The sequence below is a fragment of the Aspergillus puulaauensis genome, chromosome 4, assembly GCF_016861865.1.
Source record: "Aspergillus puulaauensis MK2 DNA, chromosome 4, nearly complete sequence".
In the NCBI taxonomy this organism is placed as follows: Eukaryota; Fungi; Ascomycota; class Eurotiomycetes; order Eurotiales; family Aspergillaceae; genus Aspergillus; species Aspergillus puulaauensis.
Window position 1 is genome coordinate 3,195,938 of NC_054860.1, and position 27,076 is coordinate 3,223,013.

Here is a 27,076-nt window from a genome sequence, read left to right on the forward strand (position 1 = left end):
GCACCATACACCTACCTACATTCATCACGTACAATGCCTGTCTATCTCATCTCCAAGTAAGTCATTCTTTTATCGATTACCTATGGCTCCCCTTCCCCCAACCCATAAACCAACCCAGCCAGTCCAGACCCCGTCCCATCCCGTTCTTACCTCATCCAACCTCATCTAACCACGGAGGTCCGCAAACACAGAGCTGCAGACCCGCTCTTCGCGTTGGCAATCGGCTCGTCAGCGGCGCTACTTCGCATTAGGCGCGAAGAGAAGGAGAAGTATCCAGACTCTGCAGCAGAGATTGGGTATGGAACTGTTTTGGGGACCGGAGGTGAGAGGTTGAAGAGATGGTGGAATGGGGAGTTTGATGGTCCTGTTGCCGGTGGTGCGGATGCCGCTACTATTGCTCCAAAGCAGTGATTATTCTGTTTTTGCTGCAGTTCTGATGTAATTTCTGTTATGATTGTTTCGCCTCGGTTGGGTTCGTTTTGAGTTAAGGTTTAGGTTTCTTATACAACTGTCGTGTATATAATAGAATCATATGATAAACTCTACAAGCATTCTCAAGTCTCTACAGGTGAAAGGAAAGTTTTGAAGTATTAAAGTCCTCATTCATTGGTACCGGAGCTTTTTTTTCCCTCCCAATCTGCAGTTCATCATGTATCAAAACTAAAATCTATGCTGTCATGCGCAAATGGATCCCCATAATTTCGTAACATAGGAAAAAAAAAAAACGCATAAGAATTAAGACAAGGAAACGTTAGAAAGAAAAGAACACATTAGACGCCTGGAAAAGAGAAGAAACCCAGCCAAGTGCTTTCAAAGCATTTAGTCAAGGTCGTCGTTCTCCTCGACTTCACCGTCAGCGCGGGTGGCACCGCCGCCAGGGGCAGCACCAGCACCAGGCGGAGCACCACCAGGAGCACCACCGGCAGCAGCGTAGGCAGCAGAGATGATGGGGTTGGCAACACCCTCAAGCTCCTTCTGCTGGGACTCGTACTCGTCCTTCTCGGCGGTCTGGTTGGTGTCGAGCCAGCCGATGACTTCGTCGACCTTGTCGCTGACCTTCTTCTTGTCATCCTCACTGATCTGGAGCTGACCCTCGCCGATGGTGTTCTTGAGGGAGTAGGCGTAGGACTCGAGACCGTTCTTGGCCTGGATACGGGCAGCCTCGGCCTCATCCTCAGCCTTGTACTTCTCGGCATCAGCAAGCATACGCTCGATGTCCTCCTTGGACAAACGGCCCTTGTCGTTGGTGATGGTGATCTTGTTGGTCTTTCCGGTACCCTTCTCGATGGCGGAGACGTTCATGATACCGTTGGCATCAAGATCGAAGGTGACCTCGATCTGAGGAACACCACGAGGAGCAGGGGGGATACCAGTAAGCTCGAACTTTCCGAGCAGGTTGTTGTCCTTGGTGCGAGCACGCTCACCCTCGTAGACCTGGATCAACACACCGGGCTGGTTGTCGGAGTAGGTGGAGAAGGTCTCGGACTTCTTGGTGGGAATAGTGGTGTTACGCTTAACGAGAGCAGTCATGACACCGCCAGCGGTCTCGATACCGACGGACAGAGGGGCAACATCGAGAAGCAGGATCTCGTTGGTGGACTTGGAAGAAGTGTCACCGGACAAGATGGCAGCCTGGACGGCAGCACCGTAGGCAACGGCCTCATCGGGGTTGATGGACTTGTTGGGCTCCTTGTTGAAGTAGTCGCTAACAAGACGCTGGATTTTAGGGATACGGGTGGAACCACCGACGAGGACGATCTCGTGGACGGAGGACTTGTCGATCTTGGAGTCACGGAGGACACGCTCGACGGGCTCCATGGTGGAGCGGAAGAGGTCCTGGCAAAGTTCCTCGAAACGGGCACGGGTGATGGAGGTGTAGAAGTCAATACCCTCGAAGAGAGAGTCGATCTCAATGGAGGTCTGAGCAGCAGAAGAGAGAGTGCGCTTGGCACGCTCGCAAGCAGTGCGGAGACGTCGGAGAGCACGGGCGTTGGTGCTCAAGTCCTATCGTGCACAAGTTAGCCAAAAAGAACCAAAAAGACGACCATGGTCATATTCAAGCCACGAGAAATGAATTAATTCGTACCTTTTTGTTTTTGCGTTTGAAGTCATTAACAAAATGGTTGACAAGACGGTTGTCGAAGTCCTCACCACCAAGGTGGGTGTCACCGGCGGTTGCTGGTCCATGTTAGTAACTGTATAATCGAGTAAGAAAGAATTTCACGAACCTTTAACTTCGAAGATACCTTCCTCAATGGTCAACAGAGACACATCGAAGGTACCACCACCAAGATCGAAGATGAGCACGTTGCGCTCACCCTCAACCTTCTTATCGAGACCGTAGGCGATGGCGGCAGCGGTGGGCTCGTTGATGATACGGAGGACGTTCAGACCGGCAATGAGACCGGAGTCCTTGGTGGCCTGACGCTGGGAGTCGTTGAAGTAGGCGGGAACAGTGACGACAGCGTTGTTAACGGTACCACCGAGGAAAGCCTCAGCAGTCTCACGCATCTTGGTCAGGACCATAGAGGAGACTTCCTCAGGAGTGAACTGCTTGGTCTCGCCCTTGAACTCAACTTCGATGACGGGCTTGCCACCCTTGTCAATGACCTTGAAAGGCCAGTGCTTCATATCAGCCTGAACTTCAGCGTCGGCAAAACGACGACCGATCAGACGCTTAGCATCGAAGACAGTGTTGTGAGGGTTCATGGCGACCTGGTTCTTTGCGGCATCACCGATGAGACGCTCGGTGTCGGTGAAAGCCACGAAAGAGGGGGTAGTGCGGTTACCCTGGTCGTTGGCAATGATGTCGATGCGGTCATCGCGGAAGACACCCACACAGGAGTAGGTGGTTCCCAAATCGATACCAACAGCGGGGGCCATTATGTCTGTATGTATGTGCGGAAAATGAGGGGTTCGTTAAAAAGAAAAAAAAGTTAGGGTGAAATGAGATTCGTGAGGTACAGGGGAGGAAGAAAAGAGACAAGGGAGGATGGTAAAATGTCTCTAGAATGGTAAATTCGTGAAAGAAGAGAGGATTGATTTTTGAAGACGAGGGGAATAAAATTGTGCGAGGGCAAGATTGATATACTGGTGGGCGGTGTGTTGCTACTCCAGCGAAGCTTCTAGCAAGCGACAGCTTCGATGGGCATCCATCGGGTTCGATGGCCTTCTGCCCGCGGCTCGCTGGATCTGGGCCCTCCGATTGGCATTCTACGTCTTTCACTGTTCACTAGACCGGGATTCTGTTTCAATTCCTTACTGGATTGGTATCTTCGTGAAAGTACCCGCCTATTCTTGAGTCTACAGGACTCTTCGAAAAAAAAGTCAAAGACGGCCATAGTCATGATGACGCTTTGACAGAGCTGGAGGCAAAAAGAAGCTGGACCCATCTCGACTTTGGCGGGGTCAGATGACGTAACAGAAGGTTCCCTCTCTTTCGCAGTTCTTTTTTGTGTTCTCGGCGCTCGCCTCGCTTCAGGAATCTTGACGAAAGATCGTAGCTTTTCTTTGTCACCCCAGTAACTTGGAAGTCGGAACTCTTCTCTCTGGCCCTCTCTCTGCCTTATGGCCAAGGCAAGCAGATCGCACTCGACAATTGGCTGCTCAGCCCAGTCGTTTGTCGAACAGGGCACCATTCCAGGCACTGGCAGATTCTGCTGTTGAGCCTCGATCCCAGACCCAATTTCGCGACTGAGAAGTTGTAGTACGTATCTATCAGCTTCTGCGAGTATAAGGTATTGCATGTTCAAAATTATGGGCACAACCACATCAGGCCTCAAGATTCCCCCGATCGAGACTTTTCAGCTCTGACAATACACCCTATCTTGTCACCCATACGGAGTATATTCCATGGGATAAGCAAATCCTAACCACTTATTATTGAATTTATTGCTTGCGCTTTTTGTACAGCCTAAACCGTAGAGAAGCCTAAACCGTAGAGAAGTTCATCATGTTTTGTTATGAGTCTCAAGGGCAAAGGTCGTCACGGGAGCGGGACTTTGATCGACCGCCCCTCGCAGCCAATCAACAACAACAACCGCCTCGAGGTTCGACGGGAGTGATTCTCCCTTGCAACAACAACTGAGCTTCGATCTCGCTCCCTGACTCCTTTCTACTTAAACTCATCTCTATACCCTTGGGCTTCTACTACCCCTTTTCCCTCCCCAGCCATTTGAAGCTCTTCTCTAACCCTTCCTTCTCTCCCTTCACTTCGGTTAACCTCCAAAACAACTACCCCTCCACAACAATGGGTGACAACAACCAAGCCACTTTCCAGGGCAATGACCCTGCTTCCAATGCCCCCGACGCTGCTGCCTACGACAAAGGCAAGGGCAAGGCCGTCGAAGACCCCATGGACGTGAGCATGGGCGAGGAAGATGAAAGTGAGGAAAGTGAGGCGGAAGAGCCTGTATGTGTCCGTGACCGCTTACTTAAGAGTACGGCTAGCTGATTTGATTTCGCTACTTAGGTGGCCGAAGGTAAACAAAACCAATTCTAGTAAAACTAGAATGAGGCGACTAACAATGACAATAATAGACGACGATGACGATGATAACGACAACCTCGAGCCTGTCTCCGCCGACAACATCCTTAGCGGTGGAAGACGCACGCGCGGCAAGACCATCGACTACCAGGAGGCTGCTGGAAAGATCAATCAGGATGAGATGGACGAGGATGAAGATGATGACGAGGAATACGAGCCTGCCGACAAGCAGTGATTTATCGGAATATCTAACGACACCAAGAAACGTATTTGGGACGGGGCGATACTCGGGTATTCAAAATAGGCGCAGGGTCATTGGGGGGTTTCTCATTTACTTCAAATTTCAAATACCCAATACCGTGGCATATCCACGAGATTGGACGACAATGAATGATTGCATGCCTACATAAACAACCGTACCTAATATAGTCGACTATGTTTTGTTTGGGGGACTACAAATACAAAGTAAACGCTGCCCGCCCCTCACGTGCTTGACCGCCAGTTCGGCGCAGCGCAAACACCCATGTGGCAGCCACCGTGTTCTCGATTCAGTAAAGCAGTTTATCTCGCCGCAAACAAACCACAAAGCCCATAATATTTATTTCAAATGGCCGAATAGGCCTTGTTGGGTTTGGACCTTATTAAATTTTTTGCATCAGGATGTGCGCCCACCAAACTTGAATGGCCACTTCACAAATCAAATAAGAAGCTTGATCAAATCTCCTTTCCTTCTCCGCATCCCATACCTCCGCTATGGCTTCACGGTATGTCAATACTCATCGCTTATTATCTTTTCTATGGCTCCAAACTAATCTAACATGCTATTAGATTCCCCCAGTCTGACCTACACCGACGGGACCCTCGCGCATCTTCATCCCTCTTCGAATCCTACAATGGCGACTCCAGACCCGCGAGCAGGTCCCCCGGTAGTGTTGGTGGATACGGGTACGGCGGTTATCCAGGAACCGACAGGCCCATGAACGGCAATGGAAGTGCGGCGGGTTATAGAGGCGCGACTCCAAATGCGAAGTACGTAGCCGGATACCAGAACAAAAACTGAAGCATCAAATTTGAAAAGCAATACTAATAACCATATTATTAGGGGTCATTACTCGGACGCCGTGCTTTCACATCTCGAATCGCAAAATGACGAGGAAGTTGACGGGATTTCAGCCAAGGTGAAGATGCTTAAGGGTGTAGGTTCCTCCCAAGCTACCACCAGTGTATACGTATCCCCGGTTAGGGCTTCATATTGATAATGTGTTTGATCAGATCACAATGGCTATCGGAGACGAAATTCGCGACACGACACATATCACAGACCTGAACGACTCCTTCGAAAATACACGGACCCGGATCCGGGGAAATATGAACCGCATGCTGCGCATGGCGGAACGCACGGGTGTCGGCTGGAAGGTGTGGGTTGGATTCTTCGCCCTTGTCTTTCTCCTTTTCTTCTATGTGTGGATTACTTGACGCCTCTGCCCTTTTTTTTTTTTTTTTTTTTCACTTTCTCGTCCTGCGAACTGTCACTGCGATTGCGACTCTAGCCAGCTCAAGGAAGCGTCAACTTATCTGTATAGCATATTGCCCGTGGTGTTCGGCTCAAGGCTGCTTTCACGTCATATTTCACCTTACTTAATAATTTTTTGACGAGGCCACGCATACCGGAGTTACTCCTCTTTCTTTTGGGCCTTTTATAGGTGACCTAGTTGCTAATGATACTCCTTTGTACTCAAAGATGAGCAAGATGTACTACATGTATATAATATGCTAGACGAGAAGAGAAAATCGCTTGATTCGACTTATGATTGCCTTTTTTAGATCACAATTCCAGTTTATCCTTTCCTGAGATATCCAGATTCGGCGCCACACCTTTGGGCCTTACGCAGGGGAAGCTCCCTGCCTAAGTAGAGACTATCTGTCGCTTAGTCTGTTGCTTTGTAACCGAATCGCGTGCCGTAAATGGTACATCCGGCCCCGTTTAATTCAACAATTTACTCCGTCTCCTCCGCGAGGATCTACTTCGACGTCTCTCCTCAAGGTCGCCCTGAGCAATCCACTTGCTAGCCTGAACAAACTGAACCACGTTGACATATTGCTTGTAAAGCATGAATGGAAAGGAGACGCAAAAGAGAACCTGGGGCCAGTAACGGTTGATTTTGTTTGCCCTATAGTCGTTAATAAGTGGCTGAACATGGTTACTTTACTTATGGAAGACGACATACCGAATCATCTCCATTGCCCCTGCACCCCAGGGTGAGGACCAGCCCTCGAGTGGCGGGTTAAGGTCCGATGAAAATGATAGAAGGTATAATGCGATAAAGCACAGCTCGTTGAGCGTACAGACAGTGAAAAGGACATTCTATAGTGCATGTTAGATGCTCACTCGGGACATTTATAAGCGAAACAAAAACATACGGAGCTCGAATAATAAACCCGCAAAGCCCAAGGCCACTCGTCGCTAGCATCCTTGTGGCTCCGATTCCCACCCATAGCCAGAGTGGCATACATATGAACATAATGACTGGAGTAATCAAGGCTAATTAGGGCTTGGAAGAGTATGCCCCATTTAGGGAAAGCGCTAGCTAGAAATACGAGGAGGCATGTGGTTGTACAGCGGTCAGTGACCATATCTAGCACAGCGCCGAACCGGCTTGACTGGTTCAGACGCCGTGCGGCTGCGCCGTCGAGGGCGTCGAGGAGGCACGATATGCTGTACAGTAGGGAGCAGGTCCGTGGGTGGAAGGGCATGTAGTGGAGGGATGCGACGGCGAATATGATTCGGGTATACCCTATGCAATAATTGTGAGTTCAGGAAAATAGATGGAGCCTGGGGCGGATTAGATACCAATGAGGTTTGGGATGAATAGAAAGACATTCTCTTGTTTGCTTACTGCAGAGTTGGGAGGCATTGGGTTAGTTATTGAAGTAAGGTAAAATCGAGTTGAAGAGCAATGGATTAGATATTCAGTCTGGCTCTTCGGTACTAGTAGGTAGCTACATTGGGTGAGTGGTCAGATAACTATACGTGCTGAATTATTAATTGGTGGCGCAGTTCTCTTGCATATTAGGCACCAATAGTCAATATAGTTAGCGGGAAGAGTACCCGAATATCCGGCCCAGGAAATGTCCGCGGGCCCCGAGTTGGGATCCGGTGGAGGGGAGCCACAATGGGCGACACAGAAACGACCTACTTTTGTAGGAGGGATGGCAATCATGTTTCATATATATTTTCTCTATCAACAATATGGTATATCAAGATATAGATGACTTTGTACATTAACACAAGAAGACATTACCGCCGCTAATATCGAGTGACAGATCGGAATGCGGAAGACACAGGGGTATGTACACGCAACGAAGTAAATAATGGAGCAAAAACAGCCATTATCGACCAGCAACAGCACTTCTTTGCTTAGCAAGCCAGCCCTTGTGGGCGTCGACCAGCCCAGCAGCACCATGGCGATATCTCGAGGTAGGGATGTTGTTGGTACTGTTTTTACCTTGGAGTTCGTACCAGGATGAACTCATGAGGGCGAGTTCCCGGGTTAAAGACTCGATCTGCTTTTGAAGCTCGAGCTGCGAACGGCATACTTGGTTAGTCAGGGTTCGGTAGGAAAAGAAAATTGGTCCTTTAAATAACGACGAAAATATTGAGGATGGGATATAAAGGCAAAACGGGCGAACCATGGTCTGGGTGACAAATCAAACAGCTTGCTTACCTCGCGTTCCCTAGTAACGGTGTCTTCCTCACCATCAGTAGCTTCGGTCTCTTCGGCTGCCTTCTCGAGCTCGCTTATTCGATCTCGCAGGAGTTTTAATTGCCCATTTTGTTGGTGAATATACTAGTTGATCACATCGTTAGCGATATCCTCTTGCCACTTCCTTGTATTATCAACACTGTTTGGTGGCCACGTATGTTAATTTCGATGGGGTTGTCAGGAGCTCTGGAGGAAGACCGCGAAGAAGACGTGGAGGTAGTTCCACCCAAGCCAAGCCGGACGTTACTGTAGTCTTGAGGAGTCGGCCCCACCGAAGCATATTGAAATTCAGAAGATGCGGAGCATGGTGTGCATCCTCCGCTGCTCCAGCTATCTTGATCATCGTCTTCCAGTGCCGGATGTAACAAGGGCACTGTAGACTCTTTCCTTGCAAGACGACGCCTAGGTCTCAATGGGGAAGGTAAGGGAACTCTGAAATAGTCACTAACCTGTGCACGTTGAGCCAGCCTTTCATGGTCCTTATCTATCAACTCCGAAATCTGCCGTGTAAGCCCTTCGAGAGACTGTTGGATAGCCTCCGATCCTTCGCCAGTCTGTTGTGATATAAACCGCGCAAGCTGTTCTTTTGCATCTTCGAGCGGTTTGAGCATCTCTTCGAGTAGCTTGGCCTTGTCCTCCTCTTGCATTGCCATGTCTTCGTCAAGTGCTTTATCCGGCTCTTCTTTGGGGCCTTCTTCGACCCCGTTGATTAACTCAGGGTGCTCTTCTTCTCCGAGAGACAGCGTTGACTCCTCGAAACCAGCAGCTTCCAGATCCTTTTGTAGATTCCCGTGGACACTCGGTGTCATCATTCCGGTAGTAGGAGTCCGACTCCGGGGAGACCCTAGATAGTCATCGTCTGTCCCTTCCAGCTCACCGATTCTTCCTTTCAGCTGATGGATCTCTTTCTCCGCGCCTTCCGCGCGCCTCCGGAGCTCTTCATTGTCCAAATCGACGTTGCTTTTCGTGACGGATATCTCACGAGCCTCCCGCTCAGATCGCGCAAGAGCATTCTTACATTCTCTAAACGCTTCGTTGAGCTTTTGTTGCTGCACGTCATATTCCATCACCTGCTTCTTAAGCTCCTTCTTCTCGGCCTCGAGGTTCTGGTTCTTTGACTGCAGCATCTCAATTTCCTTCGATTTCTGCTCGGCAGCAAATTTGGCATTGCGGTTCGCGTTTACATAGTTATTCTTTTCAATGTCAAGCTTATCCCGTACAGCCTGGTAGTCCTTTGCCTCGCGAAGGAGTTCGTCGATTCTGATCGAGAGCTTGCCGTTCTGCTCAGAAGCTATGAACAGTTGTTCCTCTAGTGTCGCGATCTCCTCGGTTTTCTGGTCGAAATCTCTCTTGCTGAATTCGCCCTTGCCAGATTTCAGAAGATCGATGCGCTCTCTTAGGAACTCCAGGTCTTGTTTCATGTTGTTTTCTGTATATTCAAGCTCGGCCACACGTCTATCCTTTTCATCGTACTTCTCCCGTAGCACACTGTTTTCCTGCTTGAGTTCTTCTATTGTCTTCACTAGCTGGGATTCTCGTGATTCCCGCGCTAGGTCGTCCAGTTCGTACTGTCCTTCTTCCACATTCTCGAGAAAATCCTGGAGGCTTTCCTGAATAGGGCTGTCCAGTTTCTGAATGGCATCACCGTATGTCTCATAACTCGCGGTGTTTCCTTTGGCGGTAATAGTGGCAGCAAAGAAGACAAGCTTCAGCAGCTTCTCGGCATCCCTGGCCGAGTTGTTTTCCGCGAACTCTATCAGATTCGGCTCCGGATCCAGTCCTCGAGGCCAGCCCTCTGATTTCCGCAAATCAAGGATGTTGTATTGTAATCGCCCATGTATAGTAACAAGGTTCTCTAGGTTCGACTTCTTGGGATCGGTCACATCGGGGAAGCGCTCGGGGTCGATGTCGTGCAGAATGTCCCAGATGATTCTTCCATCGGACAGTTCTACCAATTGTTTCGGCTCGCCCACCAGGTCGAAGCTGTTGACCCATGCCAACAAGGCTTCGGTATGGGAGACGCCATGCTCCGAGTCCATCTTGGATGAGCGCGGGGAGCCGGCGAGGGGAAAGGAGAAGGGGTAATCGATTTGAGGAATGTTCGGGCGGCGAATGAGTAAACGACTCTGTTGGCTGTGGAATTAATCGCGCCCCTGAACTCGAATAGAGACCGATCAAGGTCGTTCAAAATGAGTTGGGTGGATTGGACGCGTGAAATGGTCAACTTGACTTTCGCGACCTTCCGAGTAGATTAGGAGGCTCTCGGCAGTCGAGTCCGCAGGTGTCGGCGGGTCCTGGTACCTGAGCCGGGGAATTAAGTATACGCCGTATATATAAAGCCAGCAAAGCTACAAGCACCCAGGAAAAAGTCGAGGATTTGCTTTCATAATTCAGGAGTTGGACTAATTTAATATCTCGTAACTTGCATTTATCATAAAGAAGTACAGCGGCGATATCCGTGAAAATTAACAAAGGCTCGACAGGCATTGTGCATCAGCCAACTCATTCAAAACGCCATAATAAAAGAATGTATTTGTCTGCAATACTTAGAGACGATGGAAATACAAGAATTCATCTTCCTGTATTTCAGCCAATTCCTATCGTTATTCATTACAATGTACCCAAAACCTTGAGGGCATTCATGTCGTCAACAAAGCCGAAACATAAGGCAACCAAGGAATCTCCATTTACGAGATTGATACGGACTGGTCCTGTTCGATATTTGGTTTGTACTCTGTCGATTCCGTCGAAATCTGCTGGATAGCTGCCTCGGGAGCGTCCGCGGAGAATCCCCTGGTGTAGTTAGAACCAAGTGCTCAGGGGTTTAAATAGGGATTAGCCGTGGATCTATAAAGAACATACTTGATCACCACTAGGGAAAACATGTCAGCTGTGATTCAACGCACTCCAGAATGGGGAGGTACTTACAGGAGTACTCATGAGTGATAGTGCCACCCTATATGTACCTGGTCAGAACGTCTTATATGTCAGGAGCATAGCAACATACAGCCTGCTTGACTGAATCTTTCGCGCTATCAATGACAGAGTCTGGTGTGTCCTTGGGGTAAGTGACGAGGATTGAGTTGGCAAGTGCAAGCGGAAGTAGGCCCAAGGCGACAACGCCGGAGAGAAGCTTCATGTTCATAGACTAGGTTGAGTCAGATAGAACAACGAGCGGGCAGTTTCTTGTGGTTCCAAAGTAGATGCAGTCTTCGACGACAGCTCACAGTTCTTGATGAGAGAACAGATATTCGAATGATTGCAGGATGGAAAGATGAAACACCACCGTCCGCCGCATTCAATGGGATGACGGCATGCAGCCCGACCGCTGAGTCAGCACAGTCACGCTCCTACTTTCTCTTCCCGAATCGCGAGTCTGCAATTCAACCTCCGCTTCATCATCCCATTCCTCATCCTTTCATTGTCCTCCGAACTCAACTTCACTTCTTTGATGCTTGTGTCTGATTTCTTCAGTTCATTTCCTTTGAATATATCGACTCGCTCGCGCTCACGTTGTAGACTCCTCGAACGGCATATCTTCCTTTCGTCCCTCACATCGGGCCACCGTCGCTAGTTGCGGTCATTGAACGACCAGTTAGGGTGGAATAACATCTATGCGGTAGTCTAACGATCCAGGGGTGGGTCATCGTGGTTTCTTCGTTTCTACGTTTCGGTGATACTGGGTGCAGGATTGGCGTCTACGTCCTCTAGTTGTTTTCTCAGGTTGGACCAAGATAGCTAGCAACCATTTTACAAGTTCGGACACTTTCTCCAGCTCTGTTTCCAGCAGGCCGCTTTTATTTGAAAGCAAAGGACGTGAGAATAGAACCATATCTCCACTTAGTCAGGGGAAAACCTGAAGAGACTCTGCAACAAAGAAGAAAAAGAAGTGTTAAAAGAAAGACAGAAAGAAAGAAAAGGTTACAAAGGGGTGCGTGCCCCTGGGAAAAAAAGAAGACAAGAGGACACAGAAAGAAGAAAAAAGCTCAAAAAAAAAAATCGATATCTGTCGGGGCTGACTGACATTGTTCTTTTCCGTCCACAACCTCTTTTCTATCTACTCACCTGTATCCGCCATCATGTCAGCTGCGCTGGCCTCTGATGAAGTCGCCGAGGACTACAAAAACTCCTTGGAAGATCTAACGTCAAATGACAGGTTTCAGATCAGCAATTTAACCGTTATCGCAAAGGAAAACACGGAACATGCGATGGCTATCTCCCGCGTCCTGGAGAACCACATTCGAACAGTAGGTGACATCTCTTAGACTCCCCTTGTGTTTGGTGTTATGGACGACTTCCTGTGTAGTTTGATGGGATGAACCAGTTCTAATCTTACTTTGTAGACACCACCGGCTCAAAAGCTGCCTGCATTGTATGTAGTCGACTCCATCGTGAAGAATGTAGGCACTCCCTACACTCTATTTCTTGGGCGGAATATGTATCAGACTTTCATGAACGCCTACACGCTGGTCGACTCGCAAACTCGCAGGAAGTTGGACGAGATGTTGAAGACATGGAAAGAGCCGGTTCCGGGGTCGTTGGATACGAGACCGGTCTTCCCACCTGATATCACTCGCAGCATTGAGAATGCCCTGATCAAGGCGAGGACTGCTGCCCTTCAGCAACAACAGGCTAGGGGCCAGCAAGACGTCTTCAATCGCGGTCGTGTTGGAACCCCTCCTGGATGGCCAAACACACCTACACCTCCGCAAAATGCCGCTCGGCATCCGCCAACTGCAAATCCCCTGCAAGGCCAACGGCCTGGGCCAGCCAACGGATATCCGACGGTAAGTCTTATGTGGTTAATCTTATGTACAAGCACGGGTCTCTAACAGTCGCAGAGCGAAACGATTCCGGTCCGCTCAACTTCAACGCCCCAGCTTCAGTCACAAGAAGTCGACATCACATCCTTAAACCGTGATGTGGAGGTTCTCATAGCTGCTGCTCGAAATGAATTTGCGAACAACCCTCTCGACCCATCTGTACAACAGAGATTAAAAGCTCTTCTAGATTTGCAAGGCATCATGCAACGCCAACAACTCACCCAGGAACAGCTAAGACTTGTCCGTGACCAAGTATCAGCGCTTGCTCCCAAGGCTCCCAACCCGCAAACTCAACCCGCTCCACCACACCTCCCAGTCACCTCAACTCCAACTGTAGGCACTCCACCTGTCGCACAGTCATTCTCTCAGCCACTTCAGCAACTCTTAAATCCAGGAACACTTGCAGAACTCATCAAAGCTACAGCTGCACGACAGCAATCCACTCCGCCACCACAAATACCCGCCCTCCCCCAAATACCTGTCAGTAGCACTCCGCAAATACCTACTTCGGGCGCAGAGAATCCGATTGTTGCAGCTTTAAGGGCGAAAGGCCTCCTACCTGCGGCATCTGCACCCCCGGCAGCATCAGTTCCACCACCGGCCGCTGGTGGTACGTTTCCATTCATAGTACCTGGACAAGTACGATACACGCCACCCGTGCCTACACCGCAAGCAGTGAGTACTGCAGATATACAAGTTAATGTTCAAATGAACACCGCATCTATCAAAATGTAAGTTATACCTAGTAAATATTCGCACGGGTTCTAATCAAGTTCGTAGCCCACGTAACATGTTGATCGCTAGTCTCTACGAGGCACGGTCAAATAGATGCGGTACCTGCGGCCGTCGGTTCTTTGCAACCGAAGAAGGGAAAGAAAAGAAAGCACGACATCTCGATTGGCACTTTCGAACCAACCAGCGGATGGGTGACGCCGCCAGGCGTGCTCAGAATCGCAGCTGGTACGTCGACGAGCGGGTAAGAAACAATCTCCCAAGCTACGTTTCTTATTACGTACTAATTCAAACAGGACTGGATAAAATCACGGGAACTGGGGGACGATCAAGTTATCACGGACACTGAGGCTGCAAACGAGAACGTTGCTGGAACTGAAAACAGTCCCTCAAAGAAGGGCCCAGTTAAACAATGGATTCGAGCACCTAACGATGCCACATTGCGCAACACCCCATGTCCTATCTGTCAGGAGAAGTTCGAATCTACATGGTCAGAAGATGTTCAAGATTGGATCTGGCAAGACGCTGTTAAAGTAGGCGCTCGAGTATACCACGCCAGCTGCTATGCGGAAGTGACCAAGGACGGTCCGACTCCCACTCGGCGAGAGGCCCCATCAGGGCGGACAGGGACCCCCGATTCAGTGCTGGGCAAACGCAAATCTGAGGTGAGCTTGATTTAGAGGAACCGGTGGTCTTTTTGTGCTAGATTCTAACGATTTCCAGGGAACCAACTCACCTGGTCAAAACGTACGGGTCAAAACAGAGCCGATGTGAGCTTGCACTGCAAGCCTTCGATGCTGCCCACGCCTAGAATTGTTCACAGCAGTTCTTCCGAATATTTACCCACCCATCATGAAATTCTTTCCTTTACTTTCCTGTTTGGGAGGCTTGCATTTAGCCGGCGGTTGTTTTGCATTGCGTGGGGTTTCCCCAGTCTTTGACTTCAAGGTCTACAAGGTTGTTGATGTCGGTTATATAGCATTCTGTGGAGTGGTGCTTTGTATATAGTGGTATATCCTTAGACCTACCCCAAATAATTGTGTAGAACAGACAGACGTATCTCCGCACTGGTCTCCGTGTTTATTAATTAAATGACGTCGGAAAATGGAAGGCGACCCGCACGGCGTAACTCACTCCGTGGAGGGAAACGAATACTACGCTGTCTCACCTCGCGCCATTATAAATACTACATAGTACATTGACCTAGTCCACTTTTTGTATCTCCTCTCTTCTTCGTTACCCCCATAAACTTTCCAGCAAACCCTGACCAGACAACTTTCTTCGACATGGCTCCATACAATGTTCGGTGGGGTATCTTGGGTACGATCCCCCACTTCTCTCAATATAAAACACCAACACTAACAATGGCATCAATTGAAACACAGCCACTGGTGGAATCGCAGACGGTAAGCAAGCAGCAGGCCGTTCAAAAGTCAAATGGAAGCACACTAACCGACAGTCCAGCCTTTGTCCGCGACCTCCTCCTCGACCCCGCGGCCCGCTCGGCCTCCGACGTCTCCCACACAGTCGTAGCAGTGTCGTCTTCGTCCTCCGCTTCTCGCGCAGAGAAATTTATCGCGGACACCGGGATTCCATCTCCCTGCGCCGCGTACGGCTCCTACGAGGCTCTCGCGGCTGACCCCAACGTTGATGTCGTCTATGTTGCAACCCCACACTCGCACCACTTCCAGAATGTCATGCTTATCCTGGAAGCAGGGAAGCATGTTCTCTGTGAGAAGGCATTTACAGTGAATGCTCAACAAACAAGGATCCTTGTTGAGACGGCGCGGAAGAAGAACCTGTTCCTCATGGAGGCTGTGTGGACAAGGTATTTCCCGCTGAGTATTGAGATCAGGGACTTGATCAAGGCTGGCGCCGTTGGCGAAGTTCTGCGAGTGAGCGCAGATAACAGCTTTGGTGGCGTGGAGAGGTTTAGCACTGAGCATCGAATGGTTAATAAGGATTTAGCTGGGGGAGCTTTGCTTGATCGTGCGTTCAACCCTCCACTCTTTTCATCCCGTTTCATGTTTTTTCATGCAGGTATACGTTCAAATGCTAACGTGGACAGTCGGCATCTATTCCTTAACCTGGGTGTTCCAAACACTTTACCACACGCTTCCCAAGGAAGCAAGAAAGCCTCCCTCGCGCGTCTCCGCTCACATCACACCTTATCACCTCACCGGCGCAGACGAGGCAACCACGATCCTTCTATCTTTCCCGACAACCACGCCCGCAAATGCCACCCACCCAGGTGAATCCCAAGCTATCGCGACAACGCACCTCCGTGTATGGACCGACCCCGACGAGACCAATGCCGCTCGACCTGCGATCCGTATCCAGGGCACGAAGGGTGAGATTCAGGTTGATGGACCTGCGTTCCGGCCAACCGCGTACCGTATTATTCCTCAGAAAGGGGAGGGCGAGATCAAGGAGAAGAGGTTTACGTTCCCGTCTGATGGGAGGGGCATGTATTATGAGGCAGATGAGGTGGCGAGGTGCTTGAGGGATGGGAAGTTGGAGAGCGATACGCTATCTTTGGAGGAGAGTATCGTGATCATGGATGTAATGGACGAGGCGAGGAAGCAGAATGGCTTGACTTATCCGGAGAATATTGAGTCGACTGTCTATCCTACGCAGCTGTAAAACCGAGGCAATAGTCCTCCAGTTAAGGTTGCAAGGCAATAAATTAATTGAAGGATGGGTTTAGATCTCATTCAAAACACGACCTTTAATACTATTATACATAGTGTAGAGTCTCGCGGTTGTCTATACATTGACTGACGCCTGAGACAGCTCTTTTCCAACAAGCCCTATCCCCTTAAGAATAAAGACAGAACAAACCCATTTATGATTTCCCTAAGTAACCGCTCATGTCACTATATCAAGGAATTGGCAGACCGCACGGTTTTGGCATCACTGCGTACATAAACAAAGGAAATTATAGCTTCTTAGTTTCTGAAAACACCGAGAAGGCTCTTCCACACCTGACCAGGCTCCTGGCTGGCATCGATTCCCCGCCAGATGCCGGTCTTCTTGTAGTACTCGCAAACCGGGGCAGTCTGGTTGTGGTATGTAACCAGACGCTTCTTGAGGGCATCGGCATTGTCGTCGGAGCGCTGAATAAGAGGTTCGCCTGTGACGTCGTCCTTCATGGCGTCCTTGGGAGGGTTGAAGATCTTGTGGTATGAACGTCCGGAAGCAGGGTGGACCAGACGCCCGGTAATACGGGCAACCAAGAGGGCGTCGTCAATCTTGAGCTCGATAGCGTGCTGGAGCGTCTGGTTGCGAGCAACAAGCATCTCGTCGAGGCGCTCGGCCTGGGCGACAGTGCGAGGGAAACCGTCCAGGATGAAACTAGTAGACGTCAAAATCAGCATTATGTGGTGCGAAAGAGAATGGAACCTATACACACCCGTTCTTGCACTCCGCGTTGCCCTCCAACTCGCTCTTGATCATGTTGACCATAATCTCGTCGCTAACCAAGCCACCCTGATCCATGATCTTCTTGGCCTCCCTTCCGAGGTCGGTCTTCTTCGCGACTTGGGACCGCAGCATGTCACCAGTAGCCTAGGAAAGAAAGAAAAAAAAAATTAGCCGCGCGAGTCCGTCATAAGAATTCCGAATGTGGATGGCTTACCAGGTGGCAGACACAGAACTTCTCCTTGATGTTCGGGGCCTGAGTACCCTTGCCTAGTCTCCGGGTCAGAAGCCGATTCTAACAACCAATTTGTAAGTCCCAACGTACCAGCACCGGGAGGTCCCATGAGAATCAGTCGCATTTGCTCCGTGACGGACTTGGGCTTGGCACCACCGCCAGGAAGGCGGCTTTCCAAGTCCTCAATGCGAGCTTCGAGCTTTCCGATCGTGGACTTGAGTCCATCGACCACCTCGTCTGTGATGGGAGCCATTGCGGAGGAAGAACTGGGTGCGGAAGGGGAGCGATAACTCTAGCGAAAGAGCTTATCTGGGAAGATCGAGGGAGAGGTTAAAGAGGAGGAAGCAGGGTAAGGCGCAAGGACGGGGAAATGGAAGGGAAGGACGGGAACCTGGATGCTGGGGTGAAGAAAACGAGACCGAGAGCGGAGGACGCACCCGCTGCTCCGAGGCTTGTCTCCGGCTTTTGTCGTCGCCAACTCCGCCGAGTCGCGCAGACACACTCACAAGAATGTTAATTGTATTTCGACAAACTTTGTAATAGCTTAAATTTAGCTTTACACGCTTGATAAGTGCAAACGTGGTGAAATAAACACGGAATAGAACATGTGGCTTCATGCCTCAGGCCACAAGGCATATGTGGCTCTGGCGGCTCCAGCCACTGTGGCTCAGGGAGAGCTCCAGCGTCAACTTAGGTAACTGACGCAGAGACAACCAACAGCCTGAGCTTCCATCTCTCATCATCCCCATCAGCCAACACCCTCCGCTTTGAAGCTCTCTCACTCTCCTCCAATAACCCTCTCATTCTGTCTTGTCGGACTTCTGACTTCGATCTACTCCCGGCTTCTAATTTATCCCTGTTTCCGCTCCGCCATGCCTGCCACCACGGCGGACACGCTCTCGCTCGTCACGCGGACCGTCACCGTTGCTCCATTGGTACTTCTCTCCGTCGCAGATCATTATGGACGTTCCGCCAAAGGTACCCGGAAGCGGGTGGTTGGTGTGCTGCTAGGAGAACACATAGGAGGGAATGTTCGGGTATCAAACAGTTTCGCTGGTACGAGCTGGCACCTGAACCGTCCTGTCATCACAAGCTAATACGATTATTCAGTCCCCTTCGAGGAAGATGAGAAAGACCCATCGGTGTGGTTTTTAGATCACAACTTTGTCGAGTCAATGCGAGACATGTTCAAGAAGATCAACGCCCGCGAGAAGCTGATCGGATGGTATCACTCTGGGCCGAAACTACGAGCTTCCGATCTCGAAATCAACGAGCTGTTCAAACGATACACACCAAACCCTCTGCTAGTTATTGTTGATGTGCAACCGAAGGAGGTTGGGGTCCCTACTGATGCGTACTTTGCGGTGGATGAGATCAAAGATGTAAGTTCCCCAAATTTTTGGCCGAATATCATGCTCATTCTGTGTTTGTCAGGACGGCACCACTACCTCCAGAACCTTCGTGCATACCCCATCCACAATCGAGGCGGAAGAAGCAGAGGAAATCGGTGTGGAGCACCTTCTCCGAGACATCAGAGACGTTGCTGTCGGAACGCTTTCCACCCGCATCACATCGCAGCTACAGTCCCTGCAGGGCCTACACCTCCGCCTACGTGATATCGGCCAATACCTCCAAAAAGTCCTCGACAACGAACTACCAGTAAACCACGCCATTCTTGGCAACCTCCAGGATGTCTTCAACCTCCTTCCCAACCTATCCACACCGGCAACGACGCCTCGCGCTGGCGGCGAGCCGGAACAACCAACAGATGACGCTGAGCTAGCCCGCGCCATGAGCATTAAGACGAACGACCAGCTAATGGCCATCTACCTGAGCAGTTTGGTCCGTGCTGTCACCGCATACCACGACTTGATCGAGAACAAGATCCAGAACCGACAACAGCAGGAAGAAAACGAGCAGAAGAGGGAGCAAGAGGCCAATGCCGCGAAGAGCGAGAAGGAGGGTGCAAAGAAGGCCAATGGCACTGCAACCGAGCAGAAAGAAGACCAGGAGTCCAAGGAGAAGACGAAGAAGCGATAGACAGGCACCGAGTGAATGTGACATAATCTAGATGGTGCATCGGAATGTACACTATGATTATTTCGAAGCTAAAGTCTTAGTATTCACGTATGTCCACAACGTATTCTAGCTGCATTGTCAAGGCTCGTAGGTTTAGCGCTACCACTAACCCAGGTAAGAAATATCGGTCTACGACGGTTGCGTGCAGTCCTGCAAGCCGGAGTACAATGTTTTTTCAGCTCCCACCGGCCATGGTCTAAACCATGATGCTCGTTATTTACCCCAGCTCTCATCTACAGAACTTCCAACATGTTTATCTGCGAAATACTCAAGTACGAGTCGACCAATCCTAACATAGTGGCTGTGCGATTATTGGTACAAGGCAGAGTTGGTTCCTATCTGGGAATACTCGACGAGTAACGTACTCCATACTCTGGTTACCAACCCAGCGCGAGCCAGTCTCTGAAAATCGATTTCTGCAGAACCAACCGGACATTGAAGAAGTCCCCACAGGTAGATCTTCCATCGCGTCAACAGACCATATTGTAATTGCTGGCATATACAACAATGCGTACATCAATTCCAGATTCATGCTCCAGGTCATACATAGTCTTTTCCTTCACAGCCTGGTTTCTCAAATTGGACGGAAACGCTCACTAAGGGGTATATCGAGAGCAATGTTGCTCTCGACATCGATCAACAGAATCAGCACTCGAGTTTCTTCTGCACTCCATTTTCTAAGTCCACAAGTCTTGCAAACTTCGCCATGCGCGTCATAGATATTCTCACTGCGTTCCCCGCCGTTTTCTCGCTGGTGAGTCCTCTAGCCCTACACCGTTCAATGACCCTCTACCACCAGTCAGGCACTCGGAGCTGCAATCTCCCAAGACTTCCCGCTGCAAGAGAATAATCTCGTCAAACGGACAGACTTCTCAAATGCACCGATAAAATGTCATAACTACGAGTATACCAGCTCTGGTCGAGTTCACGATGGAATTCAGTATCTGAGAGGGGTACAGGGTCAGCCTGAGATGGGACCGGGCCCAAGTGCTTGTGCTCGAGTGAGCTGCAATATCCGCACCTCTATTTGGTGGTACAACGACGTGAGTTTGATCTTGCCTTCCTACCCTTGCTTTGTACATCTGAGATGTGGGGTTGTGTCAATTCCCGCTGCGTATAGGACTCTCAAGGTAAGAGGTTTTGGAAGTACTACGAACGGTGCAGAGCAAATCCAGTGGAAATGTACATGAGGTGTATTCGGCCAATGGACTAGTGGGCAGATTTTCCACAAGACAGGATGGAACGTTATTGTCCGTGCAGATGATAGTTTGTGGCTGGGCGTATGTAGGAGTGCGTGGTCACGGGACTGACCCGTGACCTCAGGCGTAACCCTACTTGCAGCCATCTTGATAGAAGGAATGCTTAAAAAACACCACCAAAAATCGCCCAAAAAATGAAAGGGCCGAGCGCGAATTGAACGCGCGACCTAGCGGACTGCAGCCGCTTGCTCTACCCCTGAGCTATCGACCCTAGTGGATATGAATTCGGTGAAGAATTCTGGCTTGGAATCTGGCTTGGTTCGACACGGGGCTAATGCAGGCTTACGAGGTCACATGAGTGGGGTGCTGTGGGTCTTGGCGGGTCTGCGACTGGTGGAGGCGGGACGGGAGGTACGCCCGGGATGACGACTACGGATTGGGATTAGTCTATAGGTCCTCTGTATACTTCGTCTGTCTTAACTGGCTGCACCGATGGATGCAATGCCCACACGTGTGTCTCTGCGGAGAATTTGAGTATAGGATCTTATTGAAGATGTGTCTGCTTATATAGTTGTGGTCGTTCTAACTGTTTGTGAGGTCGGAAGTTGTCTTGTACTGACGGCCAATGCCAACCAACACGTAGACGATGGAGTACTTAGCAGCGATTACTTGGGGTAAGAGGAGTTTGGCGGCCATGATCGATGGGAAGGAGTTTGAAGTATAAACATCTCAAGTATTGTAGTAATAACCACATATTAGTTTGTACAGGAGCAGCGGATTCGAACCTGAAGAAAGGACAAAGAAATGATAGTATCACCACAGTACTACTTCAGCCAGGAATACAAATGAGTGTGCTCCGTGTTCTACACTTCGCATTTTCTTTCATTTGGCTGTGTTTTGGACCATGGTCGAACGCGACAGCGGACTGTCTGCCGCATGGTCGTAGCGGGCGACATCATGTAACTATATATTTCTCGTACTCGGACAAACACATCACCAAACACCTACAATGCTGGTAGAATGTTGGTATATGATGCAATATAGAGACGGCCAACAACCACCAGCGGGATTTTTGGCCAACTGGTATTTCGATATAGAACACCACCACTGCACATATTCAATATTTGCTGTAATTCATTTGGGTTTACCAACCGAATCATCGAAAACATACAGTGGCGGCCACTTCTGTTGTACAACGGAAGGATTTCTAATCGGAAACGACATGAACAGCATTGGAAAATATAATGTTGATCGTGCAACACCTCGTGGTCTCTAAAGAGAATGGTAAGATTACATGTGTAACTGCTTTAACGACCTATTTAAGCCCTGTCTATCCAGCCCAGCCGACGCTCCTCGCCAGCCAACTGACTGCCCAATCCGCATCCCCAAGATTTATATGTCGACATATGGGTCAAACTAAAATACAGAATGAAGAAAAGACAGTGTGGGTATTGAAAGAAAGAAGACACGCACGTCACCCAAACAGGCAACGAACGCGCCAACAAGATCAAAAAGAGAAGATAGAATGAGATATCGAAGAGCAACCAGATGCACGCTCAATAACCACAACACAAATGCCAACGGAAGCTTTTTTTGCAGTACCGTTCAGAAATATAAGATGAAATGGCGGATTCTCTGCAAAGTCTTGTTGTATCGTTTTGAAAATTCATTGCTTTCGTGAACCATAACACCACCGTTACCCCGTAAATGAGATTATTAGAGAGGAATAAAACTGGACAATCCGCAGAGTCGAAGGGAAGGGTCGTAAGACAGGATGGACGGGGTGGTGGCTATGATAAATAGAGAAGCCGTTTGGCAGATACCTTCCCCAACCAAATAGCCAATCTAGGTATCGTCGCCAGCTACTGGGATGCAGGAGTGGCAGCGGGAGCACCGTTCGGTCCTCCGCGGCCACGGCCACCACGGCCACCCCGACCACGACCGCGGAAGTCACCACGGCCACGGCCACGGAAGCCATCACCACCACGGCCACGGCCGCGACCACGTCCGCGGAAGCTAGGCTGCCTCTGGTGGCGATCGCCGGCCGACTCGAGGCCATTCTCGCCAGGCTTAAAGGGCGCTGCGCTTTCCTGTGGAGCAACGTCGGCGTTGATATTGGCAGGAGTTGCCTGGAGACCGGTTTCTGTCTCAGCCGGATTACGAGGAATTTCGACAAAGCCTTCCGTGTTCGTGGAGGAGGCAAGAGGATCATTGTGTGGCTCCCAGGCGGCTTCGGCGACCGCATTCGCACCGTCCGAAACAAGGGTCTGCGGGGGAGGAGCAACATTCTCAGCTTCAGGCGCGGAACCTGTAGCTTCGTTTGAAGCAGCTTCAGTAGTATAGGTCGGATCTTGAAGCTCGGTGGAGGCCGCGTTAGCTGCGGTAGGATCAGATGCGGGTGCAGCCTCCGGATCCTTGGTCTCTTCGGAAAGCTGGATGACCTGGGAGTCTGAGATTTGAGAGATTAGCTTTGATCCTCATATAATACATCAATAGAACACTCACAGGTGATGTCTAGTATGTTACCCTCAACACTGCTAACCTTCTCATCAGTGCCATCGATGAGCTTTTGCATCGAGGCAACCGCATTAAGATCACCACTATAGACTTGCGCGAGGACACCTTCAAAGGCGGGAGTGTCCACCTCAGAGCCGAGACCGCGGTGCCTCCTGACCGCAGCAGCAGACAGGAACTTGGCCACACGCAGCAACTGCTCGCTGAAATCCTCTTTCTTTACTTCAGGGGCTGCCTGAGCGGCTGGTGCATTGGCGGCTTCCTCCCGGAGAGCCTCCAGCTCCTTGTGTGCCTTCTCGAGCTCCGCCTTCTGGCTAGCTAAGCGCTGTTCGTAAAATGTCGCAAACTCCTTGTAATGAGCTATCTGCTCCTCCAGCTGCGAAACGGCGACCTGAAGAGCCGGTTTCTTCAGGGCTTGCGCCTTTTGGTCATTGTTGATCTTCTTCTCCGCAACCAGCTCATCCAGTGTCTTTTTTGGATTCTCGGCGATGATAGCGTCAACTTTAGCGGTCGCATTCTAAATTGGGTTAACAAAAGGAAATAAATCGCAACTCAAGCTACTGACCAGCTTCTTCACATTGTTGCGCAGGTTCCTAAGTATCGGTCAGCGCCCACAAACAAGCAGCCAGTGAGAAATGCGAAAGCTCCGAAGTGACCGTACTTATGAAGTTCTTTGTAGTGTGGAAATCCAGAAAGTTCTGAAGCAGTACCAGCAGCAGAATTGCTAACACTGGTTGGCTTTGCTTCTGAGAGAGCGGGAGATTGCGCTGCAGCCATGATGTCGGTCGAAGATAGTGGAACCCGAATTTCGTTTGAGGTAATAAGATGATGATGAGGGTTGGGCGAAAAAGATAAAAAGAGGGAAATAGAGATGCAGAGCTCAGACGGCAGCCTGAAGGAATACACGAATGTAACAGACAGAGAGAGAGAGAGAGAGGAACTGACGTGTAGAATCAAGTGGAGGGCAGAAGAAAGAAAGGTGAAAGGCGGGCCCGTCACCGATCATCAGCGCCGCTCTGGTTTGTCGCGTGCTGCAGGGGTCAGCCCAACAATGGCACAGGCACTGCACAAGGAAAATCCATAGATAATGACAGTATTTACTTGTATGCAGAATACTAAATCTATTTAGGAACGATCGTGGCTTTCTAAGGCTATTCACTGAGTACAAGGACCATCTTCGCATCGATGAGGCTCTTGCGGAGCTCCAAGTCGCTGACTCTACAACGGCCACGCATGACTACACCATGCGTATATCAAATTGGGTATCGTAACTCATAAATAACGCCATAAACTCCGCCCATATCCCGAAAGGACACACTATTTCAGATAGAAATCAAGAAGCCGCGCGCCCAGTCATATGCCGGCTATCCTGAACTATATCACCCCCACCGCAGCAAATCTCATCGAAACGTTCGTAAAAGCCAGGGTAAGACAAGGGATTCCACTCGGTTCAGCCTTTGAATTTGCGCAACGTTTTCTGCGGTACCAAACCCCCATGAATCAGCATTATCCCGAAGAAATAACCGTAGCTCGACAAAACATACCTCAGTCACCTTGCGAACAGAATTCGGGCTGATATTCTTTTCACCCGCCTTGCGCGATCGAATCGAAGCTTCACGCATCAATCTGTTATCGTCAGAACGGTTCCAGTTGCTATGCTAGACGCGCGCCGTCTCGGATGTGGGATCGAAGGCTAGGAGGACCGCGCGCGGACAAGAGGCGAGTAGGGTAGCATTAACTTACTCCTGCATGAAGAGCATGTAATCGAGGAATATCTGGCAACAGAATCATAGGCGTTATTAATTATTTATCAAATAGTCCCTAGGGTGATGTTTTGTTTACCAAGATATCGGCGTTTTTGCTCAAGCTGCGGTTTGCTTGAGCTTTGACTATCCGCTTCACTGTCGCGCGGGGATAAAGTTTTTGAGTAGCAGCCATTGCGGTAATGGGTGATAGGCGCCCGCTTGAGAGTGGTTTGCTTTCGAATTGATAGTGTTGATGGCCATGTTGATTGAGGCTGTCCAGCTTCTGGTGGGTAGTTATGTAAGTGCTTTACATAATCGTCTTATCGGAAACTGACCGAGGCAGGAAAGTTTTCCGTATTTATATTACCGTACGTTGCTATGACGCAATAGGCTCTTGGTGGAACGAACAGAGTAACTGAAGTTGAGATCTAGACTCTGAAAGTATAGATTGGGTATTTGCTGAACAAAAAGGCGGATCGCCCCAGCTATATATTAGACTGTTTATATAATGAGTTTTCGGCGGAGATATCTCCAAACGCATAAAGCCGCCACAGACCCCATAGTCACTCTCCAGGCAACGAAAATATAGAGGGCGACTCGGACCCTTTCATAGTAACCCTTGAGCATGATGCCGACTGCATACGCACTCCCATTGGGGCTCCTATCAGATGAACCATAATACCTTCCCACCCCAAGCCCTCCAATGCCGACTTGGTTACGGTCGTCGCTCTCACGCTCCTCAATAACCGGCAGCGCTGCCGTTTCACCATCAATAGCTGTATTGCTCGGCCGACGTCGCGCCCCGGACTTGACCTGGTGCACATTGCGTTTCCGCAACTGGTAGGTAAGGATGTTTATGAGAAGGCGCAAATCAGGGGAGGTGAAAGTGGGATAGTTCCACAGTTGGACGGCTGTGTGAGGAGGGAGCATGTCCAGAAAGTCTGCTAGTATGCCGAGTGTTAGGCCCCAGAGAAGGAGCGGCGGTTTTTGGTTTGAGCTAGCCTGAGATTTGCAGAGCATTGATTTGCATCTTTGCAGCCAGGTGGGGGCTTGAGTAGTCTCGAGGTTGCGTTTGAGATTTGTACCGCACTGCAAGGTCTCAGTAGGGTTCAAGCTAATGGCCGAGAATTGCATATAGCCCATCATAGTTCGGCTTGCTAGACGAGCCATTAGACCCCCGGTATTCGCAAGCCGCTGTGTCATGTCGACATTCTCTACAGTTCGTGATGCAGGTGAAAGGAGGACGTTTAAGGATACCCAATGCGTCGATGCCACTTCGTCGGGTTGTAGTTCGAGAACGGGGGAGTCGCATCCTGTTAGGAGGAAGACATACGGACAGAGGACCATCAACCTGCCCCAATTAGTACAGTGAAGTCAACAGAAGGCCAGAGAACCTACGGAACACTGCCCCAGCTTGATGTTACCACCCGTTCAGGTAGATTTCCCACGTATATGCAATCGTCGGTCGTTAGGTCGAGGCCGACCTCTTCCGAGGCTTCTCGAATTGCGGCCGCTCGATCATCAGCATCCTCTGGATCTCGTTTACCTCCAGGAAGCGCCACATGGCCAGTCCAGCGGTCCCCAACACGCGAAGCTCTTTTGATGAATAGGACCTCGGGGTCCCCGTTCTGCACCCACGGCTGGGAGAAAAAAGTGCGTAGCTGATCTGGCACGGGGGCGTTGGCATCATTTTGGAGAAGTGAGGGTCGGTCCGGCCGGTGTTTGTACGTAGATCGTACCCGAAGGACTAGGGTAACGGAGGCGCGTTTCTTGCATTGCGGAGGATTAGGGACATGGGGATAGGAATTCTGGTAGAGCTCTAGCAAGACATTGTGCAGGGACGAGGGCAAGGAGGTCGCCTGTTCCGACGTCGGACTAGCGTCATGCATGAGGCTCAAAATTTCTAAATTGAGTGAGTGCAATAAGAAATTAAATAAGGCGCATGGATATATGCAACGCGGCAATGTATACACCAAGTCTAGTGAATTATGCGGAGTAGAAAGGAGAGAATGCGGAGAGTGGGAAGAACTCCGAGGATAACAGAGCAAAAATTACTAAGTAAAGAGCGTAAATACGTAA

General features: G+C 49.9%; 14 protein-coding genes and 1 non-coding gene across 15 annotated transcripts; 6 read left to right on the forward strand and 9 right to left on the reverse strand.

Annotated features, from left to right (window-relative positions):
- Positions 1–33: 33 nt before the first annotated feature.
- On the forward strand, positions 34–411 carry APUU_41231S (uncharacterized protein; the record flags this gene model as incomplete). Its single annotated transcript, XM_041704391.1, has 2 exons — positions 34–56; positions 192–411. The coding sequence occupies 2 exons, from the start codon at positions 34–36 to the stop codon at positions 409–411; spliced, it is 243 nt and encodes an 80-aa protein (XP_041556981.1).
- Positions 412–819: 408 nt separating this feature from the next.
- hsp70 (molecular chaperone Hsp70) lies at positions 820–2,883 on the reverse strand (the record flags this gene model as incomplete). Its single annotated transcript, XM_041704392.1, has 3 exons — positions 820–2,004; positions 2,087–2,178; positions 2,229–2,883. The coding sequence occupies 3 exons, from the start codon at positions 2,881–2,883 to the stop codon at positions 820–822; spliced, it is 1,932 nt and encodes a 643-aa protein (XP_041556982.1).
- Positions 2,884–4,249: 1,366 nt separating this feature from the next.
- Positions 4,250–4,721, forward strand: CHZ1 (histone H2A.Z-specific chaperone CHZ1; the record flags this gene model as incomplete). The annotated part of the gene is made up of 3 exons (XM_041704393.1): positions 4,250–4,411; positions 4,472–4,481; positions 4,540–4,721. The coding sequence occupies 3 exons, from the start codon at positions 4,250–4,252 to the stop codon at positions 4,719–4,721; spliced, it is 354 nt and encodes a 117-aa protein (XP_041556983.1).
- Positions 4,722–5,239: 518 nt separating this feature from the next.
- Positions 5,240–5,962, forward strand: BET1 (SNARE domain- containing protein; the record flags this gene model as incomplete). Its single annotated transcript, XM_041704394.1, has 4 exons — positions 5,240–5,250; positions 5,315–5,515; positions 5,589–5,682; positions 5,759–5,962. 4 exons carry the CDS (start codon positions 5,240–5,242, stop codon positions 5,960–5,962), a joined length of 510 nt encoding a protein of 169 aa, XP_041556984.1.
- A 508-nt stretch (positions 5,963–6,470) lies between these two features.
- Positions 6,471–7,401, reverse strand: PIS1_1 (CDP-alcohol phosphatidyltransferase family protein; the record flags this gene model as incomplete). Its single annotated transcript, XM_041704395.1, has 4 exons — positions 6,471–6,657; positions 6,715–6,851; positions 6,908–7,281; positions 7,338–7,401. The coding sequence occupies 4 exons, from the start codon at positions 7,399–7,401 to the stop codon at positions 6,471–6,473; spliced, it is 762 nt and encodes a 253-aa protein (XP_041556985.1).
- A 475-nt stretch (positions 7,402–7,876) lies between these two features.
- Positions 7,877–10,289, reverse strand: APUU_41236A (putative microtubule binding protein HOOK3; the record flags this gene model as incomplete). The annotated part of the gene is made up of 3 exons (XM_041704397.1): positions 7,877–8,068; positions 8,212–8,334; positions 8,700–10,289. The coding sequence occupies 3 exons, from the start codon at positions 10,287–10,289 to the stop codon at positions 7,877–7,879; spliced, it is 1,905 nt and encodes a 634-aa protein (XP_041556986.1).
- A 648-nt stretch (positions 10,290–10,937) lies between these two features.
- APUU_41237A (uncharacterized protein) lies at positions 10,938–11,395 on the reverse strand (the record flags this gene model as incomplete). The annotated part of the gene is made up of 4 exons (XM_041704398.1): positions 10,938–11,043; positions 11,113–11,122; positions 11,179–11,206; positions 11,258–11,395. 4 exons carry the CDS (start codon positions 11,393–11,395, stop codon positions 10,938–10,940), a joined length of 282 nt encoding a protein of 93 aa, XP_041556987.1.
- Positions 11,396–12,329: 934 nt separating this feature from the next.
- Positions 12,330–14,579, forward strand: APUU_41238S (putative mRNA cleavage factor complex component Pcf11; the record flags this gene model as incomplete). The annotated part of the gene is made up of 6 exons (XM_041704399.1): positions 12,330–12,497; positions 12,594–13,037; positions 13,092–13,804; positions 13,854–14,049; positions 14,102–14,470; positions 14,529–14,579. The coding sequence occupies 6 exons, from the start codon at positions 12,330–12,332 to the stop codon at positions 14,577–14,579; spliced, it is 1,941 nt and encodes a 646-aa protein (XP_041556988.1).
- A 512-nt stretch (positions 14,580–15,091) lies between these two features.
- APUU_41239S (Gfo/Idh/MocA family protein) lies at positions 15,092–16,448 on the forward strand (the record flags this gene model as incomplete). The annotated part of the gene is made up of 4 exons (XM_041704400.1): positions 15,092–15,125; positions 15,191–15,211; positions 15,270–15,794; positions 15,874–16,448. The coding sequence occupies 4 exons, from the start codon at positions 15,092–15,094 to the stop codon at positions 16,446–16,448; spliced, it is 1,155 nt and encodes a 384-aa protein (XP_041556989.1).
- Positions 16,449–16,753: 305 nt separating this feature from the next.
- On the reverse strand, positions 16,754–17,713 carry adk1 (adenylate kinase ADK1; the record flags this gene model as incomplete). Its single annotated transcript, XM_041704401.1, has 4 exons — positions 16,754–17,159; positions 17,218–17,372; positions 17,443–17,495; positions 17,551–17,713. 4 exons carry the CDS (start codon positions 17,711–17,713, stop codon positions 16,754–16,756), a joined length of 777 nt encoding a protein of 258 aa, XP_041556990.1.
- Positions 17,714–18,332: 619 nt separating this feature from the next.
- rpn8 (proteasome regulatory particle lid subunit RPN8) lies at positions 18,333–19,500 on the forward strand (the record flags this gene model as incomplete). The annotated part of the gene is made up of 3 exons (XM_041704402.1): positions 18,333–18,516; positions 18,571–18,842; positions 18,895–19,500. 3 exons carry the CDS (start codon positions 18,333–18,335, stop codon positions 19,498–19,500), a joined length of 1,062 nt encoding a protein of 353 aa, XP_041556991.1.
- A 1,437-nt stretch (positions 19,501–20,937) lies between these two features.
- APUU_t40026A lies at positions 20,938–21,009 on the reverse strand. The gene has a single exon. It is a non-coding gene; the product is annotated as a tRNA-Cys (tRNA).
- A 1,591-nt stretch (positions 21,010–22,600) lies between these two features.
- APUU_41242A (uncharacterized protein) lies at positions 22,601–24,029 on the reverse strand (the record flags this gene model as incomplete). Its single annotated transcript, XM_041704403.1, has 4 exons — positions 22,601–23,187; positions 23,244–23,769; positions 23,818–23,845; positions 23,914–24,029. The coding sequence occupies 4 exons, from the start codon at positions 24,027–24,029 to the stop codon at positions 22,601–22,603; spliced, it is 1,257 nt and encodes a 418-aa protein (XP_041556992.1).
- A 673-nt stretch (positions 24,030–24,702) lies between these two features.
- On the reverse strand, positions 24,703–25,190 carry APUU_41243A (uncharacterized protein; the record flags this gene model as incomplete). Its single annotated transcript, XM_041704404.1, has 4 exons — positions 24,703–24,729; positions 24,797–24,878; positions 24,996–25,027; positions 25,095–25,190. 4 exons carry the CDS (start codon positions 25,188–25,190, stop codon positions 24,703–24,705), a joined length of 237 nt encoding a protein of 78 aa, XP_041556993.1.
- A 308-nt stretch (positions 25,191–25,498) lies between these two features.
- APUU_41244A (NUDIX hydrolase) lies at positions 25,499–26,886 on the reverse strand (the record flags this gene model as incomplete). The annotated part of the gene is made up of 2 exons (XM_041704405.1): positions 25,499–26,348; positions 26,396–26,886. 2 exons carry the CDS (start codon positions 26,884–26,886, stop codon positions 25,499–25,501), a joined length of 1,341 nt encoding a protein of 446 aa, XP_041556994.1.
- Between the last annotated feature and the right edge of the window lie 190 nt (positions 26,887–27,076).